Source organism: Paramormyrops kingsleyae, chromosome 6 (genome assembly GCF_048594095.1).
Source record: "Paramormyrops kingsleyae isolate MSU_618 chromosome 6, PKINGS_0.4, whole genome shotgun sequence".
Classification (NCBI taxonomy): domain Eukaryota; kingdom Metazoa; phylum Chordata; class Actinopteri; order Osteoglossiformes; family Mormyridae; genus Paramormyrops; species Paramormyrops kingsleyae.
Genome location: NC_132802.1, coordinates 22,087,633 through 22,109,147, shown reverse-complemented (window position 1 = coordinate 22,109,147; position 21,515 = coordinate 22,087,633). Strand labels below are relative to the sequence as shown.

Here is a 21,515-nt window from a genome sequence, read left to right as displayed (position 1 = left end):
TGTTTTTGCATTCAGGTAGAGCCAAGTAAGAACTCTCCTTCACACAGTATGAAAACATCAGGGGGAGGAGCCTGAACTTAGGCATCTGAGAGCTTTGATTGTTCTTCCACAGAGGAAAAGGGCAGCTGAGACACTAACAGGGCCGGCAGGGCAGAGGGGCCGGGACTGTCGTCACTGTCCACACTGTCCTCGGTAAATCCGTTGGCATCCTCGTGGGGGAGAGAAGGCTGAGAGAGCAGAGGAGGACTTCCTGTAAGGGCGGTAGTGTAGAAAGGGATGTTCCTGTCTGCCGCTGAGGTCTGAATGGGCAGAAACAGATGCAGATCTCACATATATGTACAGAGCACATAATAATACTACTACTACTACTACTACTACAGTGGGACCTCCGTATCCACAGTTTCGGTATCTAGTGTCTCGAGAATTGAGCTAAAGTCAGAACCCCTTTCATTTCAGAGAGTACAAAACTGTACAATAATCTAAAATGTACTTTATTTTTACTGTATTTAATGCTGGTAATCTCTGTGCGTACTTTACCAATTAATCTTCACCATATGTATGTACATGAGAATTACATTATATATGGGATCCACGAATGGTTCGCTATCATCTCCAGTTTTGTGACTATCTGAGGTGGGCACTGAAATGTATCACCCGCAGATGGGGGGGGGGGACTACTCTAGTTGTACTGTTAGTAGTAATAAATGAATAATAATAATAATAATCCTCATCATCGCCACTGTCATCACCATTCTTTAGGCTATTGCTTGTTGTTATAGGAGATTCAAAGCTGTGCTCCAATGAAACATAAAGATATCAAACATACACACATTAATAATATTACTACTTTTACATTTTATTTATCTGGCAGACACTTTGATCCACAGTGATATACAATCGAGAAGCCAGAGTCAGAGAGTCTCTGGAGGACCTGGGAGTTAAGGGCCTCGCTCAGGGGCCAATGGTGACATCACTCTGCTGATCCTATGACAAGAACCAGTGACCTTCTGATCAAAGGTACAGCCTCCGGATTCCTTTGTTCAAAGTCAATCTACTGTGTGTTGTTTTGTATCTCTCTATGCTTTATGCAAGTATGAACTTTCAGAATATAAATCTAACAGGCAGTGACTGTGGGGTTCCAGCATCATGAATCTAATCACGCTCCTACCTCAAAAGCAGAGCTGTAGGCTGGGCTGTAGGTTAGACTGGTCGTCATATTTTTCATCAGGGCAGGAGACCTATAGGTCAGAACACACAATCACACTGAAAAGACTGACTTGATGTACTTGCACTTACTGTAAATACTTCCATTTTTCTACATTTTAAAAATGGAACGCTTAGAAAAACAAAACGCAATATTCTTATTCTGTGCTAACTGCTCAAGGGCTCAAAGGAACTTTAGCAAGGTCCACAAAATCCTTTCTGCCACTCGACTGTGGATATTTTTATAATGTTCACAAAACGAGAATTTTTTTTCCCTCAAAACAGTTTCCTCACGACAGGAGAATAATACTGACAAAAGAAACTCAACAAAATAAGGACTATAAGTGCTATAAGTTTATTAAGTAATGTATCATCTATACCGTTATGTATCATCTATACGTTATGTATCATCTATACCGTTATGTATCATCTATACCGTTTGCCAATTCTTACTGAAAAATTATACTGGCAAACTAACGTATTTCACATACTTCCCATTTAGATCAAAAATATTTATTTTTAAGCCTTGTGCACCATGTTTAGTATGTGATAATTGTAAGCAGAATTAAGTAAATATAGCACAAAATGAAATATGAATTGAAAATAACTTGAAAAATTAACAGAAAATTATTAACTAGCAGTATTTAATGCTTTTTATCAGTCTTTCCGAGTTCACCGCGGTGCTAATCCTCACACATTTTACTCTTCTCTCCAGCTGTTTTTATTGGTCTGTTAGCGGCCTAACGAAGGAAGGGGGGCTGGGCTCCGATCAATACAGCAGGACCCTGCCTGATCCAGGCAGCATCCCTGCACTGTGTGCCGGCCAAACCAAAGCCTAGAGTGTCCAATCAGAGGGCAGCTGCAGAGCAGCACCAGGCAGCTTCTCAGGAGAGCTGTCAGGCAGCCCTGATCCCCAGAACCGCCGGAACAGCATTAGACACTGACAGAGCAAAGCCGAAGTGATACAGCCGGATGCATGTTTGCTTTTTAGTAGTAGTATCACTGGGATATCTCAAAGGCAGACGCTGCAGTGAACATCTGCTCAGGGGAGACACAGCAGAGCTCTGCTAACCCTGGAGCAGCAAGCGGGGGGGGGGAGGGGGAGGGGTCGCAGGGAACAGGAACACAGGCTTGAGAAAGAAAAGCAAGCAGAGAGCAGTGCAGTCAAGGCGGGGGAGAGACGATTAAAGCAAAGCCTGAGACAGACGAAGTACTCTCTCCATTAGAGCAGCCTTAAAAGCTTCAAACAGAGGTACAGGGGGGATACTGGCCATTCTGTTCCAAACCCAATCAATGCCAACCAAGTGGCACCACACAAGCACAAGGCTTACTTACCCACTCATCTTCTGCGGCCGTCTCTTCTGGAACTCCATCTCGTCCACCGTCCACACGGCCCCCTTCACGTTCTCTACACGCACAAAGCACTTGTGGAGGCTGAGATTATGCCTGACTGCATTCTGAGGTCAGGGTTGGAGAAGGAAAGACCAAAGATGTCAAGTTCAAAGTTCACTTGTGATACAAGAACAAGAAGTATTATGTGATGGACAAATGTAAAAATCTGACACATACAGTGCCTCTACTATCCAGCTGTGTTTATAGTCTTCACTAAAATATAACATGAACCAAAAATGAAATATTTAGCTATATAATATTGTTCAATATGAATATTAATGTGTAGTATGACAGCACAGTGCAAAGGACTATGGTGGAGGGGAACTGGCATCTGCAGGTTACTCACAGTTTGTGTGTGTGTGTGTGTGTGTGTGTATGTGTGTGTGTGTGTGTGTGTATGTGAGTGTGTCCTGCTTTGTACTCCGAAGACTCCAGACTTCCTCATTATCCTGTACTTGATAAGCCGTTGGCAGATTGATACATAGAAAAATCAATACGGACGCACAACATGGAAGTACTCAAGGATACAAAGGTTATTTAAAAAGACATGTTTTAAAAATGCCAGTTAAGGGAGATGGACAGTCAGTGAACACCTGAATGCTGTCAGCATTGCTTAGATGAACCAGTAACAATTTAATCAAAAACTGGAAAATGAAGGAAGCAAAAAGCAGTCAAGTCATACATCTATCACAGGATAAGTGCAGTCTAAGGTTTGCCAATGAGGACATACACTTTTAGGAGAGAATTAAGTTATTTTTCTTAAAGGTGCCATTTTTAACAGTTAAAACCATGCATTCTCAATTTTTCTTGCTGTTACCTTCCACGTGGCTGTGTTTCGCCTGAAATAAGCGAAAGTCCGTGTGAACCAGTTGTAGATTTCATTTAGTGTCAGCTGCTTTTCTGGAGATTCCAGAATTGCCTGGAAGCAGACAAAAATGACACTTTCAATGCGTCTGCTGTCGCAGAACCTGGACTGTCAGGCAGGAGGAAGCAGCGTATCTATACTGGGTGTTTCCTCCTAGTTTGCACTTTTAAACAGATGAAATTCACACGCAATCCTCACAATTCTATCAGCCTCCTCATGCTAGAGAATCAGAGCAGCTCCTTACCTGCCTTATTAGGGAGGCGTATGTGAATGGGGGTCTTACTTCGGTGCTCTTGTAGAACTCCTTATTCTGGACCATGTCTGTCAGAAAGAGACATGAAAAATAGAGTTTTTAAGCTGATAAACACTGTAAAAAGCAGACATGAGTAAGGCCTCTGGCTTGTCTCCACTTTGCTGCAGAGTGGGTGTGGACAAAAACATGTGGGGATCTTACTTACTGGAAGAATGAGAAATATCCAGACCAGCCAGCAAAGGGCAGCATAGAGCAGTCAGTGGTACAGACTCGCCTGCGGACAGGGGCATGCTGCACTTGTCCGAGTAGCGCTTCCTCATGGGGCCCACGGCAGGCGGACTGTGGCCGCTGATGATGGACAGGTTCTGGGGGAGGGGCATCGCTGGGTTCTGGGGGGAGCTTAGAGGCGGAGAGGCCTCTGGGATGCTCACTTTGGAAAGGGCGGAGTTGGACATCAGGTTCAGCTGAAATGAAGCAGAACAGAAAGCTTGACCGTACCTCCATGACCTCTGACCGCAGGGACAAAGTGACGCTAACACCTAAGACCTTGTCAGCTGGAAGATGATCTGAAGCCATGATGCTCCTACTTCACATAAAAAAGCTCTATGGTTCTTCTGCTGTGCCAGCTACCGTTTGCTCTCCAAGTCTTACTCCAGCCAGTGCTTCTGAGCTCAGTCCTCAGACTGCAATGACATCCATGTTTCTTCTGTTCTACCACTTGACTTTCCTTGTCAACTAATTATAAACACCTTGAGTACCAGGTGATGGTGGCAGTGGTGGTGGAGGTGGGCTGAGGACTGAGTTCAGAGTCACAATTTTATGCTCCAGGCTCCGAGCACATTCATCCAGGTAAGGGGAGGGGGGGGGGACAGAGAGTCGGCATCAGAAAAGAAAAGCAAGATTCCAATCAGTACAAACTACAAAACCTGCACGTACCAGGGCAAGGGGTTCTGGTTGTACACAATTACTTAATGTGGTGAAGCCTGGGTTGCCATAGTCACAAGATCAATGAGCAGCGAGCACCATACAAGCATGCTGACGCCGAGCGACTCTTAGCCACACCAGAAGTGAAACTTGAGAAGAATGAAGAAACTGTGCCTTGAAGGAAACAGAAATAAGGAGGAGGGATAAGTGCTCCTACAGCACCTCCGCGGCCTGCTGCTCGCGGCCTGCTGCTCGCGGCCTGCTACTCTCGGCCAGCGCTCTGACTACTTATCCACTCTATCTCCCGAAACAGAAACCAGAAAGCTACAGATGCCCTTGAAACTCAGGAAACATAAACCGTAATTAACGCTTTATGCACGTGGGAGAATTTACACTCAGATGTGAAAATGGCGTAAGTGCGTTTTCCTGTCATTCGCTGCCTTAGCAGTGCCATTTGGTTGGCGTAAACACCAGCCAGCGGGCTCGTTATCACAGTCAAACAACTGCTCCCAAGCTTGCCAGCAGTCAGCACAGGTAGCCATAAAAGGACCACACAGGAAGCCAGGCGCCGTGCGTCTCTGGCCTGCTGACTGGCATCCCTCTGCATCTGGAGGACTCAGCATTACCATCTGCTGCAAGAACTTTTTATGGCTCAAAACAATTTAGGGGAAATTAAAAAAACACTAATCACTCTATACCAGAGCATTTACAGAGTGCTACCTTAATAAAGAACACTATAAAATTGGTTTGCGCTATTATTTATATGCACAGGGAAGCCTTTGATCAACATCAACAAGCATAGCATACGGGACACGTATCCCTTTATACAGCCAGATACTGTTTTCTCTGTGTGGTAAGAGTGTTTCCTCCAGAATCTGCAGCCATGTAAGATGCCCAGCACAGGTGATATGTGGTGCTGGTATATAGACGACCATCTGCTGTGACAGCATTCCGATCTAAAAGCCAGCCTGGACATTCTGAGCTCACAGATTTATCATTTAAGGTTAATGTTGTACCAGTGGAAGTCACACCGGATGCCCAATCCAACCACAAATGCATACACAAATGTGCATGCACATTTACAAACACATACACAGTTGAAACAGTTTCAAACCGTTACTTCCCTAGCTTACCAGAAACACTTCCCCAAATGCGCATAAGGGGTAATTAACCGTCTGATGGACTGATTGCTGCTACTCACTGGTTGAGAGGCTGGCTTGGCCTCAGTGGATTTCACATGCAGGTGAGTCATCATGGCCTGTAGCCGTTCCCGGTCCTTGGCCAGCTGTGGGCAGATGGGAGGCATACTGTCACACCAAGAACGAGAAGAGATTACTCTAAAACAGGCTTGAGCAGGAAAAGCAAGCAGGCCAAGTGAGGGGGGGGGGGGGGCTCAGTAAGCTTCATTAATGCCACCAGTGACAAAAACAATATACATCAATGTGGGAACGCTGTGATGCAGGACTGCGAGATAGTGACCGTTGACAGTTGGAGTTTCTTCACAGCCCTCTACCTTTCCTCTACCCAGCCCAACACAGCATTTTGATTTAAACTGACCAGATCATAAGTGCTAGAGAGTCTCTGTGTCGGTGGTTTAACTTTGGATGCAATTCCTAAGCAGCAGAGAAAGAAAGAGACCCTCAAAAACAAGGAAGCACAAGAGAGAGAAAAAAAAGGATTACAAGCAAATCATGTTGCAGAATTTGCACAGCCACTGCATTCCAAATGCTGCTTCGCTTGCACTTGCAGTGCACATGCTCCCGCAATCTTCTTTTATTTTGCAGGGAATCCATATCCAGTTTCACTGGGGGACACCCCCAAAGAAGCTGAACTTAACATGCCTTTGTGCCACAGGTTAGAAAGATATATTACTGCCGTATGACCAGAAGGCAGCAGAACTTTAATTCTAATTATCTGCATTCAACCTGCCAGGCTTAACTGTGTGTGTGGAACAAAAATAACCACTGCACTCGTCTCCCTTTCATAGCCTGGATATTGAAATGAAGCCAGTAGGAAGCATTTGGCACAAAGTTTCTTGGTGCCTCAGAAAGTGTAATTTCTGAATGTGTTTATGGGGCCCGTTGAGGCACAGGGAACCCGAAATAGTGTCAAAAACCCCACTGGAGAATGTACGCGAATGCAGCTCCACATGAAAAGCGGCATCGTGCGTGACTCAAAGCGCGGCCTCCTGTCAGCAGATAAGGCGAAGCGAGTGGGGAAATGCGCTGCTGGCTTTAATGCACTTGGCACTCGCGCACTGCACACATGCGACAGTTTCACGTGCATGTGTGCGGAATCCTGCACCACGTGTGCCTGCAGGCGGAGCACCGCGATCGGTAGAGCTGTGTTAAATCTCCGGCTGTCAGGCTGCATTTCTACAAGGCAGGAGAAGCTTGGCAGCGGGGGGTGGGGGGGCTTGATGATGCCCAGGGGGTGGGTTTGTGGGCGCAGCATACCTGCAGCTCCAGCTGCTGCACGACCTGCATCTGAACACGGCACTGCGCTGTGCTCCGGTCATCCAGCGTGTGCTCACTGTGCAGGTGCCTGCAGGACAGACAGACAAATTCATATCCGGAAATACCGTTTACCTTGAACATTTATTTTCAATAAGAATTAAAACGTTGAGCAGAACATTAAGATGAAGACTGAATAATTGCATCAATTAATGTACTTACATTTCTTTAAATTCAAACAGGTTAGATTAGTCACATGTAGGCTTGCAACATCATGAGAATTTCACGGTATGATAACCATATCAGCAATTATCACGGTTTCATAATATCACAGTGTACGGTATTTCACAATTATATAATATTATTATTATTAGTTATAATGACCCACAGAGGAATGAAAACAAGGGATTTTTTGGTTGAAAAAAATGCTGTATTATAGTTGAAACTTCAATATATTTTTAAATGGATGTGTAAAAACACTTTTTTAAAATAAAATAAGAATGCTGCACATCTCACATCTCATGTCTGAACAAAAGAAATAAGGAGGGAAAAGGAGAAGGACCTTTAAAACTATCTCTCTTTAGAAAATCAATAAAACGTCGCTATCAAGCTAAATATACATTATGATTCTAATAAAACATGTGTATTTCACATAATAATTAATAAAAACACACCTTTTTAAAAACTTTCACAAATGTAATTTATTGATGTAAACACTTGCTGCTGTGATAAAGGCTTTGCACAGATTTTTCAGATATTTTTTTCTCAGCTGATACTGACAGGCACCTTGGGGTAAATGCATGGTTGCCATGGAAACTGGCAAAAACAGCTTCATTAGCAAGTGAAAAGCGAGGTGGTTAGTTATTACAGTGGTAACACTGATACAATTATCTAAAATTCTCATGCTATCCCCACATCATTCCAGGCCATTCGGGCATCGATCCCAGCATTCCCAGTTTTAGATAAGGAGTTTCTGACTGACTGTGTGCTTGTTACTTTTACATTATAGTTCTTTTAAAAGTTATATTATATACATACATTACAAGAAAACAATAAACAACTATGAACGTTTCTTTATGGAATTTATGGTGACATCAGAGCTCTAGGCCATGGTCAATCACTGTACAACTGCCAGGCTTTGTGACAGCTGGATTTTGATGACCTTAAAAACCTGGAATTTCACCTAAAACTGCCATTGCCAAATGAGGAAACACTACTCAGCCTGTGACCTCAAATAAACGAGCTAACAAATAAATTTCTAAGTAACCAAGCAAATAAATAGATAGACTGAAAGAAAGAAAGAAAGAAAGAAAGAAAGAAAGAAAGAAAGAACAACTGTACCACTAGGGGGAGTAGTGGGAAAATAACACTTGTTTACCTTCAACAGTTGTTTACCTTCTGAGGTGGAGATTTCGGGTCCAGAGAGTACAAATCCAGACTAGGATTTTGCTTCAACCACCCAGCTGAGTATAAAGAGTCACAGTCACAGAGAACTCGACTATTTGGTTGAAACAAAATCTTGATCTGGATTTGTACTCTCTGGACCTGAAATCTCCAACTCTGTTTACCTTCACAACAACAAAGACAACAACCCAGGAGTTAATGACAGAAGGACAGAAACAGTGCTACTGTATCTCTAGGGAGTTAATGCTGGGAGGAGGGTGACTGTGCTACTCACTTGAGAAAGGACCGAATGTTGTCTAACACGGCCTCACAGCCCGGCCACTTGCACACACCGTGACCGTAGAGGGGGTGACTCTCACTGGAGTGGTTATCCTGTGTGGAACTGTCAGAAACATACAGACACAGATACATGAGCATGGTGAGTGACAGTGTCCCCCCCAAAAAAACACACACACACTTGCATGAACGCACATGTCGTAAACACACACACACACACACACACACACAGCAATTGTGCTGTGCTGCCAGAAAAAGGAAAAGCACACACAAACAAACTCACAAATTCCTTATCATATATGCCCACAGACAAACAAACAGAGCCCATTTGCCAGTCACCCATGCCAGTAAAGAAAACATTAATTTCCCACAACGTTTCATTAAGTGCCAAGTAGAGCCTTGTTTATGGTGTACTTAAAATAATCCATTTTCCAACAGAACATAATTATATGATAATTCGCCCAAAGAGATGAACAACAAGATGCTAAGAAAACGGCGCAACGGAAGTTGCATCATACAGGAAGCGGCTGTGTTGGGCCGCATTCATGCTGACCCCTGAACTTCATGGAAAAAGGACATGTATCTGGAAATGTATTAGCCAGCATGAATTTTATCTTCTTTTTATTACTTTAATAAAAATGTTTTGCAGGTGCCAACATTTCTGCCAGAATATCTCTTGGTCACTTTTTAGCATGTTTGCTTCTTAAGACCATGAGTAAATTGCTCACAATGCAAATTAAATTCCATTTGAGGAAACAACATCTCACATCTCCTGCAGTCACAGACCGGAATGTCTCATTTTAACACAGCTCTCCTGTTACGGCTTTCGTGAAACGCAGCCAAACTGCAGCACCATCGCAGGTGCCTGGGACCTTTAAGGAAACCGCGGATCAAATTCAGAATTGTTGATAGGGGGGCTCTTCATTTAGGTGGGGGGAAAATGTGGGGCCTCTTGTTCACCATCGGTGACAGGGACTGAATCCTTCCACACCCTGGAGAAAGAAGAGCTGATTGCCCCATGGATTTACAATTTTGGCATCCAGGGGGTGTGGACTCACAGTGAGAGACTGGTACTGTAACAGGCCTGAGATACGATGAGTAAATACCTCACTGGCCAACTGAACAACAGAGACACAAGCCTCACAAAACGCTCACAAACAACAATCGAAAAGTCCCCTGGATGATTACTGCAGGACCCTGAATATCCATCACACATGAAAGATTTACCCAGATGTATTATTATAATATCCCCAGCAGACACAATTACTGCTTGTCTCAAAGAAATGTAAAGCAACCAAACCGCCTCTATCCAGCTTTCCAAATTCCTCTTCAAGACATTAAGTAACACTGTCATGTGCAACACAAGGTGTCTAATTATAATTATGTAACAGAGCAGTACGATGAGCATTACAGTATACAGTATGTACACAAAGCTCACAGGGCACAGTCACCTGTGAAAATATACCGTTTAATGCACATTCCTCAGCATTTTCTAATCTGAGATGTTTTTCCTCCCCTCCATCCAACGTTCAACAGCTTTGTTCTATTTGCAGATAATAAGCAACACAATTTACCGTCAAGATAAAAGCAAAGAAAGACTAGAAAAAAATAAGAATCAGACATTGACTCTGCTATATAAGAACACAAGAAGCAGACTTAGAGAGGTTATTGTATGACTGAATATATGGATCTACATGACAGAAAGGCAGGGGAGACTGTGACGGCGGTCTATCGCAAGGTGGGAATAATGCATATTAAATACCCATTCGTTAAATTCTGAGACTTACAACTGCAAATTTAGGTCTTTGGCTTCTATACCACTTATAATGTATTTCCATCCATCCATCCATCCATCCATGGAGTGCCAGTGGTTATATATCCGTGTTACCTTTCCCTCTTTGGGGCCCGGGCTGCGTGCTGCCCGTTCACAGAGGTATGCTGGTTGTAAGATGCGTCTTTACGAGCCGCTGGGTGGCTGGTGGCAGCCGATGGCTGGTCCTCCTTGCCGTGGTGTCCAGATCCGTCCTCCTCTTTCATTCCTTTGCCCTTGGCCTCACAGGGCAACTTGGCTTGAATCAGACCTGCAAAGGATCGTTTAAACAGGCGATTCTCACTTCATCAAAAAAAAAATCTCTGAACGACGCTGCATGACTAAGCTGCAAACACTGGCTGCACCGTTTCACAGATCTAACTGTCGCTTATGCAGCTGGCAACTTACAAAGTATGCAGATGCAATATGTGCCGTATATACATCTCAAATCTGCTTTCACAATCAATCACTGAAAATAGCCAACAAAGACTTTTGATTTTCAATCTGCAGCTTCTTTTATGATATTTATATGGGATCAAAAGCAAAACTCATAATGTCCTGTACTGTGCTGAAGTCTTAGGCAGTCAAAGGAAATGTATACAGCTATTAATCTGAGTAGTAAGGGTATATGCGCTCAGAACGAAAAGCACAATTTAACAATGGAACATATGAAGATTAAGAATAACAACAAAAATTAACTAGAATTTCTCAAAAAAAAGTTACCAGTTATTTGATCGCTAGAAGAACACCACTTCAGTTCTCAGCCCTCTCCTCAGAGGCACTCCAGCCATTCCGCTATTTGTTACATTTCACATCCAGCTTAATGGATCAATCAATCAATCAAACTGGTTTTAACAAGTCAATGAGATATCGATTAGCCATATGAGGTGGGGTTGAGTCAAAATGGATGGATGGTTGCTGCAAATAATTTTAGGTGAGATTTTGAAATTGCTAAGCTGACACACTTTGACAGACAAAATGTCAGTTTTACACCAACATGAAGATCATTTAAACATCATTCTCTTTGACTGCCTAAGACTTTTGCACAGTACTGTACCTAGCAACTAGATTAGCTAGAAAGTTGATCTTACTGAAGTAAAATACCTGAATCTGTGAGGGTCCCCATTATAGAGTGAAAAAACCCTGTTATTTATATGTTTCGCAAGAGACAGAAAAGAGCCCACTACTCTCTGGTGTGGTTCTTCACGGTCTGGCAACGGCACTGGCGTGATGGAAAGGACGGGGTCTCACCCTGAGCAAGCGGCAGCGACAGGCCGCTCTGACAAGGCTGGATGGACAGCAGGCCCTGTCTCTGCAAGCTGAGCAAGTGCTGCTGTTGAACCTGCAGGAGCTGCTGCTGTAGAGCTACCTGCTGAGCGGAGACCTGATGGGGACAGAGAGCAGGAACGTGGTGAGGCTCCATGCGTTAATGCAGCATGCAGTGATACTGATCATTAGGAGTCATAGTACTATACCAGCATAAGAGACCATTCTATATATATATATTTTAAATCTGCATTTTTAAAACCTGGTTTAATCCTGATTCTGCTGGCAGAAGGCTACACTGCGAGGCAGCTGCTTCCAGGCTCAAAGTTTCTAAGACAGCAGAACACGAGAACAAAGTGAAGCAGGAGACACGGGCAGTGACCACAAACCAGCATGGCAGAGGGCAGAATCAACTTTCTAATGCCAGAGATGACCGTCAACTTATCCGGCAGTGTCTCTTAAATCGGTGGATGACCTCAAGTGACCGTCAAAAAAATGGGAAACATTAAGTGCAGGTGTGAAGTGCACTGTTAGGACGATTCATGACCGGCTCCTAGAAGCAGGACTGAAGACCCATAAAGCAAGGAAAAAGCCCTTCATCAATGAGAAGCAGGGAAGGGCCAGGCTGAAGTTTGCAACAAAAATGCATATTTTACACACATACACACCCATAAATTGAGAAATGAGTGAAAGTGAAAATTTTGCTGTGGTCTGTTAATTTTTTCCAGAGCTGTATGTGTACATGTGTAAATCTGGAGTGTGTCACACTCATATGACAAAATGATTTTCAAGTAATGACTAGACCCGAAAAAAACAACTGTGAAAAAAAAATCACAATCATCATCATCATCAGATAAATGTATCTCATAAGGAATAAGGTCTATCAGTCTTGCTTTGTTCCATACAGTGTTTTCTTCTACAGTACAGTCACCTTATACACTAATCAATTTGGTGGTGATTCATTCAGATTACTTTCCAAAGAAAATGATACCTAATTTGTTCGGTCTGCATTTCAATTTCTGTTAGTGATGGGCGAACTATCTGTGTCTTACTTTGGGTTTATGTGTAAAGAAACTATTTTCAAGATTTTTTTATGAGTGAGCACAACTAGCAAACTATGAACAAGGGAATGGGTGTATATATTAGTACTGTCTCAAAGGTTTAACTCCTTCTGTGTTGCTTCACTGAGGTCAGTTGGAGGGGGTGACGGAGAACACGAACACAGGGTGAACAAGCAGCCGGGAGAGTGAGACAGAGAGGGAAAGCTGGAACGAGGCAGATGAAGGAGAATGGGCGGCAGTGCCAGATTAGATATTAAGTTCAAGGTCTTTGAAAATGCTTATTGTTTAGAGGCAATACAGAGCAACAGAAGGTCGCTAACCGGCAGGCAGCCGAAAGCGAGAAGCGGAAGGGAAGAGGACTAGATGGCTGTCAGAAATCTGAGCTGCCACCGAGGGCAAGGATTTCCTGTGATCATAAAATACAGCACCCTCCGCATAAATCTCCCATTCAGCAGACTAATTGCATTTCCTCTAAAAAAGTTCTCCAGCTTACGGAGATAGTCTCGTAAGACAGGTCTGAGATGGAGAGATTGAGCGGAGAAATTTGTGCTATCAAGCTAGTCGCGGAGACACACATGCAGGTGCGGGCAGAAGCTTTCAGTACAGTGGGTGGGGTGCCTAGTACTCCAAGTGCAAATGTATTCATGTCCCACACAGTGGTTCATCTTCAATCACTTCCAAAGATTAAAGAACAACAACTGCAGAGAGCTACTCCCTTAACAAGACCATCTGAGTTGAATACAACGTCTGGGTGCCTGATTAGACCTCAACAATGAAAAAGGTCCCAAATATTAATAAAGGCTATACCTTGAGATGCACAGCAAGTCTCAAACCAGCTGTTAGACTACTGTAATGCTCTGTGATCTGGAGGCACACAACACATTAAACACCGTGCAGCATATTCAAAATGCAGCAACTCAAATTGTCTCCAAGAGCAGGACGTTTGGACACATTACTCCTGCTATTAGCTCCTTGCACTGGCTTCCTGTTCGGTTCAGTCATTAATTAAAAAGCCCAGAGTTCTCCCACATATAAGGCACTTAAAGGTCCAGCACCTGCCTATCTAAGAGAACTACTTCAAGTCTACAAGCCGCAGTCTCCACTCAGATCAGAGAATGCAAGCTTCCTTGTCATTCCACATGTAAACAAAGTAACAGCTGACGATAAAGCCTTTTGCTTAGTCCTTCAATGCTGACGGAAGAACCTATTACTTCAGTCTATGTTATCTGCACCTTAATGAATAAATGAACGAAAAAAAATGTTATTGTCATTATAAAATGAAACACTGTTTTGCTACTCTCTGGTCATAAAAAAACACAAGACACCAGATGAATAACATAAAACTGAACACTGGCTAAAGGAAGCAGCATAATGAGGAGAATCCAGCAGCAGTGAGTGCTTTTAGTGCAGATTATTAAAGTCACTGTTCCAGTGTATTCTAACTCTTGGGATTTCTCAAATAATGCTTAAAGTTCAAGCACATATAGTTCACCTCCCAAAATATCGCAGGGTTCACAAACCTAATGCAGTGTTCAGTAATTTAATTTACCTATTCATAATTTTGGACTAACATCATAACACACTGTAACTAAGGCTGCTGGTGCTGCTGTCCATTAATGTGTCTATGCATGTTTTGACCATCCATGCTCTCTGTCTTCATTCCCACATGTCCGGATGGTGCCCAAGGTGGGCAGCATCTGAGCTGGAGTGCTGGTTCAGTCCCATGGAGGGGTGACATTGTGGGTGTGACTTATGAAGAGTGACATCACGGGTGCAGCCTTCAATCTGCCACCCTACACAGGCCAGCATGAAGACCTTGGACCTTGACCACAGTTTACAACAAGCCCACTATTTTATTTTTCATTAATGTTCGCATGCCCTGGGGGTTTGGCACCCATTTGACTTTGGACCTCAGAGAGGTTTCTTTATTCCTACTTGGGAGTTTTTGGTTTCTTTCTTTTTCTTTCTTTCTTGAATTCATTTCTTTGTCTTCCCTTTTGCCTGTTTTTGAATTTTTCTGTATTTATTTAGGAATGTATAATTATATATAAATAAATATATATATATATAAATAAAATGAATCGAAAAATAAATTGAATGTTTTGTCATTAACACAGAAAACACAACCTTTGCTCTTCTAGTCTCTGTAAAACCTGGTCCAGCTGAGGTGACTTTAAGGGCTGTAATGAACATCCAAAGTCTCGGGAATTCAAGAATCATGCTTAAAATTCAAGCACAAACACAAAAACTGAATACTATTAAGTAGCTAGATCCTGATTGCTATATGAGAAGTTTCTGTGAATTCTATTACTCTGTTCAGTAATAAGACTTCAACACATATAATTAGGATGCCTGATGTTTATACTTTTGTACCACAGATATTATTTTTACCAGCTTTGTTTTATTTTTCAAGCTCTCTTGTTCCATAGCTACCTAGTTTTATGTATTCAGAATATCAAACATGGTAACTCTTCAAAAGACAAACAAATGTAATGATATGGAACTTTAATCGCCAAATCTTCCATAAATTAAAAATGAAGATTAATAACATTCTTCTTGTGTTTCGGGACTAGACCTATTTGATGAACTGTATATAGATAATACACTCGTGATGCACAATTGTTGTCTGTAAACCAGGGAGTCCAGGAAAAACCTTTCCAAAATGCCCAAAGTAAGCAAATATTTTGGGATTTCTACAAAAGGTGAGGCCCATGTGGTTTGCAAGAATTACCTTATGGGGCTTAAATATAGTGGAGGAACCACAAACTTTAGACTAAAACAAAGGAACTTTAATCGTGATAGGGACATCGCTAGTGTGCTAATCCAACTGTAAACTGTTGATAAGTAAAGTGACATTTCTGGATTAAAACACTGAAGAAAAAAGACATTCAGTTTTCTGTTATTACATATCTGAATGGTCGACAATTCTGAGAATTTCCAGGCAATAAAGACATAATTATTACATACAAGTTTTGACTTCTTTATGTCTCGCAAACCGGTTTGAGTATTGCTGTGTTGTATCATGATATGGTTTGTCTTGCCCAAGGCCTGGCGATACACAGCCCTACTGACTTAGGGTCAACCCTACTGACTTAGGGTCAGCCCTACTGACCTTTCTAAAGGGTACAACACTTCAATCCTGTCTGGAACATGAACCACCAAGCCCACTGTGGTGGCTGCAACAGATCACTTATCATTCAAGTGAATGTTTCCTGCTCACATGGCTATGATGCACCACACTAAGCACACTCAGTAAAGCAGCGTCCAGTGTTTAATTAAGCTGTCCAAGTGAAGTAGTAGTATTGCTGGTCGGTGGAAGTTGTCCAAACGAGTGACATGGCTGGTCAGCTTATCCTATCTGAACAAGAGTCGATGCTAAGTGCTTAGCGCCGCCCAAACGAGTGACTGGTAATTTATACTTGATGGACTGCATGGGTCTTTAGGCGAGTCCTGAAATGAAGAGTGAGGGCAGGGTGAAACTATAACCACAGCTTACCGCTTTGTTTGTTTTCCTCGCATGCTGCTGCTGCTGCTGCTGCAGGAGATGAAGCTGCAGTTGTTCCCGCTGCTTCTTGTAAAAGTCCTGCAGATGCTGCTGCAAAGATGCGGTTTGGGGACATGAGATTACAAAGATGCAATGTCACATTCGTCTGCACACTGAGCTGAACAGACAGGGCCATGATATTCTCTGGAAAGGTTCCATCTTACTAAGTCTACAAGAAATTGTATCTCCTGTGAAAATGTATATAACCTGAGAGACAACACATAAGACATTTGGTTGTTTGGTAGACAGGTACACACACACACACACACACACAAATGCATGTTTTTGTCAGAACCTCAGACTTACGTTCTTCCTGGCAGAATCAGGCACATATAAAAGGTGACAGCAAAGGAGAAGTTCAGCCAGTTTTTAAATGAGTTCCATTTTTTAAGAATCTGGAGTTCACTATCGAAACATGTGAGCAGGCATGAGCGCACGCAAACACACCTGTTGTACCATGAGGGCCTGCTGCTGGAGCAGAACCTGGATGTGCTGCGGACTTAGCATCTGCTGTGGAGTCAGGAGCTGGGGGGTGGCGGCCGACGCTAGGACCTGCACCTGTCCAGAAACAGACAACATAATTAAAAATCGACTATTCAGTGAAACCTTATTCAGTGATATACAGGTGTGCGGGTGGGGAGGGGGGAGGCAGGACAGGCATTTGATTTTCCACTAAAAACAAATAAGGAGTCAACATGACTGTGACCTAAAGTTTCTAACCAAAAGCCTGAAGCACAAAATCATGCGTCCTAGTTACTTAATTCACCTTAATGTAAAATACCTTAATGATCCGAATATAAGACAATCCCAATTACCCATATATAACATATAAAAAGTTAATGCTAAAAAGAGACCACAGACAACTGCATTACAATAAGCATATTAAACAGCAAACATTCCAATAAATAAATGTATTGTTTAGGGGGGGGCAGATAATGAATATTACTAACTCCACAACTCCTGCAGAGCAGAACGTTTTCGATGCAGCAGACCCACATAAAGAGGGCAAAATAAATGTAAAAAAAATTTAACGTATTGAGTCATTTTAATAATGGAGATGACAGCTCCTTTAAAATTAAAGTTACTCTCTTTTTTAACACCAACTATCGGTTTAATACTAGCGGTGGCATAGACATGGAAGCCAACGATTTACGTGACACTAATGATTACACAGTAAAGAAACACAAGCATTCCATGGCAAACATCTACCCATTACACAGGTATGACATTTACAATCAACAAATACGAAGATACACGTATTAATTTACACTATTTAAAGATGCACGCAGTGTGCTGCAAAGCATGCAGGTAAATGCATAATCAGCCCTGCTGACCAAGACCGTCGTATGATCGTATGATGTCGGCCAGTCTTGGTGGCAGTGTGGGTGATCATCGCTCATACGATGTCGTATTGCTAAAACGAAGTCAATACCGTCAAGTACGTTTCAGTTATGTGGTCGTCTTTAGCCTGAAGACAGATAGACAACATTAGATGGCATAACCTATGTAGACTGCCCTTTAAAATATAGACCTCAAATATAAGACGATTCCAGTTTTTTAGATGTGATTTTTTTGGGGAAGCACTGTTAGAACTGGGACAGGGTTTGAGTCTCAGGCAGGTGTCGTGGAGCTTCCTCTGGGTTCTCCGCTTTCCCTCCAGAGTCCAAAAACATGCTGAGTTTAACTGGAGTTACCAAAAAACCCATAGGTGTGTGTTTGTGACTGAATGATTTGTGAGCATGCCCTTACAACAAGCCAGAATGGGGCACCAGCCCACCACAGGGCAAAAGGCAGGGAACGACCCAGAATGGGGCACCAGCCCACCACAGGGCAAAAGGCAGGGAACGACCCAGAATGGGGCACCAGCCCACCACAGGGCAAAAGGCAGGGAACGACCCAGAATGGGGCACATTCACACACCAGTCACTCGTGTCTTTAAACCACGTGGGAGCTTTGGCACAGAATCCCAGAATTCATAGCTACAATGAAAACATTCAGTTAGCATCTCATGGGGAAGCTGATGGAGGGCAAAGGTGGGGCTCATGGGGGGTCGTGATAAAAAAAAACAAAACATTGGAATATTATCAGTTGCATTATTTGTTTGATTTTATTGATAATGCCTTAAAATGAGCATGTTTCCAGTTATTAAGAGCACTTTCAATCGTTGTCTGGCTTCTGTTTTTAAAGCAATTTGCCACAGAGGATTAGATTTACATAGTTTAGATTTACATTGTTGTGATTCTTTGACTCACAACTGAACATTTCAACCACTTCACAGAAAATACCGAGATATATATTATGTATTACTATTCTGCCTAAAAATAGCGAAATTTGGGTTTTAGTCCATATCACTCAGCCATGCATTCTACTGATAATGCCAAATGAATGCTTATTTCATTTCTGGAAGATGTAGGACTAGCTGATGCTCTGGGTAATTTATAGCAATCCCTGCTCCGGGATGGAGTACTGGCTCTGAGGCTAGGGATCTGTGTCAGCAACTGGAAGGTTGCTGGTTCAAATCCCGTGAATGCCCAGAGTGATTCTACTCTGTTGGGCCCTTGAGCAAGGCCCTTAACCTGCAATTGCTTCATCCTGCGTATGACGTTAATCTGTATCTGGCCCTGTAAGGAGGTCCTCCAACTTACAGGGAATAACTTGGGGGTTGGTGGCAGGATTGGAACTCCAGCCACCAGAAAAAAACCTCACAATGGTCCATTCGGACCAGTGTGGTGCTGAGGTATCACCTGCTGCATGGCTGCACTCAGGTTCTCATCCCTGAGGTGGTTTGTCATGTGGTGGGTGCAGCAACGCACTGTAATCGGTGCATGATCCTTACCTCTCTCCTGCTTAAAAAAACAAAAAAAACCAAATCATCGTATGGTGGTATATATTTGTTTAATTTCCAGATTGTTAGAAATATGTCAGAATTTAACAGCCCTTATTTAATATTCTTTTTTATTTTTATACCCTTTTATGAAATGTTTCAAGAAACTGACAGTAAAGCTACTCTGGGTTTTCATGCCATAAATGAATCATTGAAATGAAAACACTGATTTAACAGTTGGAAGCTAAACATGTATGCAAGTTTCCTATGAGAAAGACAGAGAGCCCGGAGAGTTTGATATTTGTGATATTAAAAATGTCATCTGTAAATGACTCACACCGGAGTTGACTTTCTCACATTGCGCTGGCTCGGAACCCTTCCCGGCCAGGACCTGCTAGGCTGCAGTTTTAACATCCTGTATTATCTTTGTCCATCTTGCATAAGTGGTTGACCACACCCACTACCACCCACGATTCCTACACACTATGGTCACATTGGGGTGTTTCAGTGATGATTCTGCTGACTAATGGCACAAATGAGAATTGTGTTTTTCCTGACAGGCACACTTTTTTTATTTTTTTTTATTTTCCTGAATTCATGCAAGACTGAAAAACCAACTATATAGTACTTTTATGTTTCCCATCATTTTCTATTAAAATGTAGAGCAACATGTGCAACACTTACACCCTAATTCTTTCTAAAATAAAAACTGCAAATTTGTTTCTTAAAAAAAAAATCCAGTAATCTGACTGAAATTCGACAATAATCCATAAAAAGATTATGGAACTGCAGGGAAAAAGTTACTAATGCACTAAAAAAAAAAAACGCAATTCTCTGAGAAACGCCCAGTATGCAAACCAAAAAGCCTTCGTGAGCTTCCAGCAAATTACTATTCATCTCTAAAATTAAGGTAGCTTTACAAATGTTTGCAGTGAAGATAAACAAGAATCACAATCACTAGCCTATATATACATGCCGACGGGGGGCATAAAGAGGGAAACTAAATAGCTTTTTAATTAAGTTCTAAACCACAAACAAACAAGCTTCTAGCAGAGTCTGTTTTCTGCAAAATGGAAAACGGGGGGAATACACGGCATGCTAGACAGTCTGTTGTCATTATCAGTCATATTTTCCCACACTCACTTCACATAGCGGTGTTTCTGCTCCAGCTTCCAAAACAAGTGAGCGCCCAAAACAAGAACCTATTGTGATTTATGGTCAGCGACTGCAGGGGAATCCCAAAAAAATCTGATGACTTCATGACGCTAGACGCACTCACTGCAAGAGAAAATGGTACCAAATCACTGAGGTGTCCACTTCATTTTGAAATCCCTACCTCTGCAATTCAGCGTAAGTAGTAATACAATCCATTAGCACTCAATGAGGTTAAACTGACCCAGAGCTCACGGCTTCCCCCCTCACCCCCCCCCCTCCGGGGTCACAATGTAGAGGCCATGGCCGGCCCACTCCCCTACAGCACCGTCCCCTCACGGACATGCCGGCCAAACAAACCTCGCCCTTGTTTCCATGACAGCAGACACAAGCCCACACATTTTCTTGTTGTTGTTTTTCTGTGGGCCAAAAACCCATTAAGGATGGTCTGCCAGCGGCGTTTACGCTCGGAAAATAAACCGGGAATTTGCTCAACTGTGACTGCATTTCTGCTTTGCAGAGAAGCATCTGCCAAATAAACAGATGCAAATGTAACGCGCATTTGGTAGAGCTCCAGAGCCGTGGGTTTGCTTTCTAACCGCGCTGGTTTGGGTGTTTGTAGCTTCTCCCCATGGTTATGAGGGTTTCCTCTGGGTTCCCTCTCATAGCCCAAAGACATGTAGATAGGTGCTATGCATGTATGCGCCCTGTGATGGAATGCTATGTCATACTGCTTTGTGTCCCATCTTTCATTGGATAGCATCAATGCCCCGCATTGGACCAGCAGTTATGGAAAAATGACAGATGACTGAATGGAATACATTCTTCCCATAAACTATCAAATATGGAAAATGTGATTCCTTGATATTTGCACAATTAAAAGGAAAATAATTTTAATTAGAGCTGGGCGATATCGATATTATACCGCGCATGAGCAATAATCACCAGGGCTTCAGATGACGGGCAAAACATCTGGCCAGCTTTTCAGTACTATACAGATGTTTATTTACAGCCACAATTTGTTAAGCAGATTAGTAGCGCACCTAAAACATTAATGAGGTATTTTATGACGGTCAAAAGTTAGTAAT

At 42.6% G+C, this 21,515-nt stretch overlaps 1 protein-coding gene across 9 annotated transcripts in view; it reads right to left on the bottom strand.

Moving 5' to 3' along the window:
* Positions 1 to 21,515, bottom strand: part of LOC111842318 (forkhead box protein P1-like) — a 62,461-nt gene that overhangs the window by 2,798 nt on the left and 38,148 nt on the right. For 5 of the 9 annotated variants that reach the window (XM_023808811.2, XM_023808810.2, XM_023808807.2 and 2 more), the window contains 13 exons: positions 16,899 to 17,009; positions 16,404 to 16,502; positions 11,832 to 11,964; positions 10,659 to 10,851; positions 8,769 to 8,876; positions 7,094 to 7,181; positions 5,839 to 5,922; positions 3,919 to 4,177; positions 3,705 to 3,781; positions 3,413 to 3,514; positions 2,539 to 2,660; positions 1,169 to 1,238; positions 139 to 299 (listed from right to left, as the gene is read on the bottom strand). In XM_023808811.2, the coding sequence (XP_023664579.2) occupies positions 139 to 299; positions 1,169 to 1,238; positions 2,539 to 2,660; positions 3,413 to 3,514; positions 3,705 to 3,781; positions 3,919 to 4,177; positions 5,839 to 5,922; positions 7,094 to 7,181; positions 8,769 to 8,876; positions 10,659 to 10,851; positions 11,832 to 11,964; positions 16,404 to 16,502; positions 16,899 to 17,009 (1,607 nt within the window). The remainder of the gene's footprint in view (positions 1 to 138; positions 300 to 1,168; positions 1,239 to 2,538; positions 2,661 to 3,412; positions 3,515 to 3,704; positions 3,782 to 3,918; positions 4,178 to 5,838; positions 5,923 to 7,093; positions 7,182 to 8,768; positions 8,877 to 10,658; positions 10,852 to 11,831; positions 11,965 to 16,403; positions 16,503 to 16,898; positions 17,010 to 21,515) is intronic. The other 4 variants (XM_023808808.2, XM_023808814.2, XM_023808817.2 and 1 more) reach the window with 3 other exon arrangements.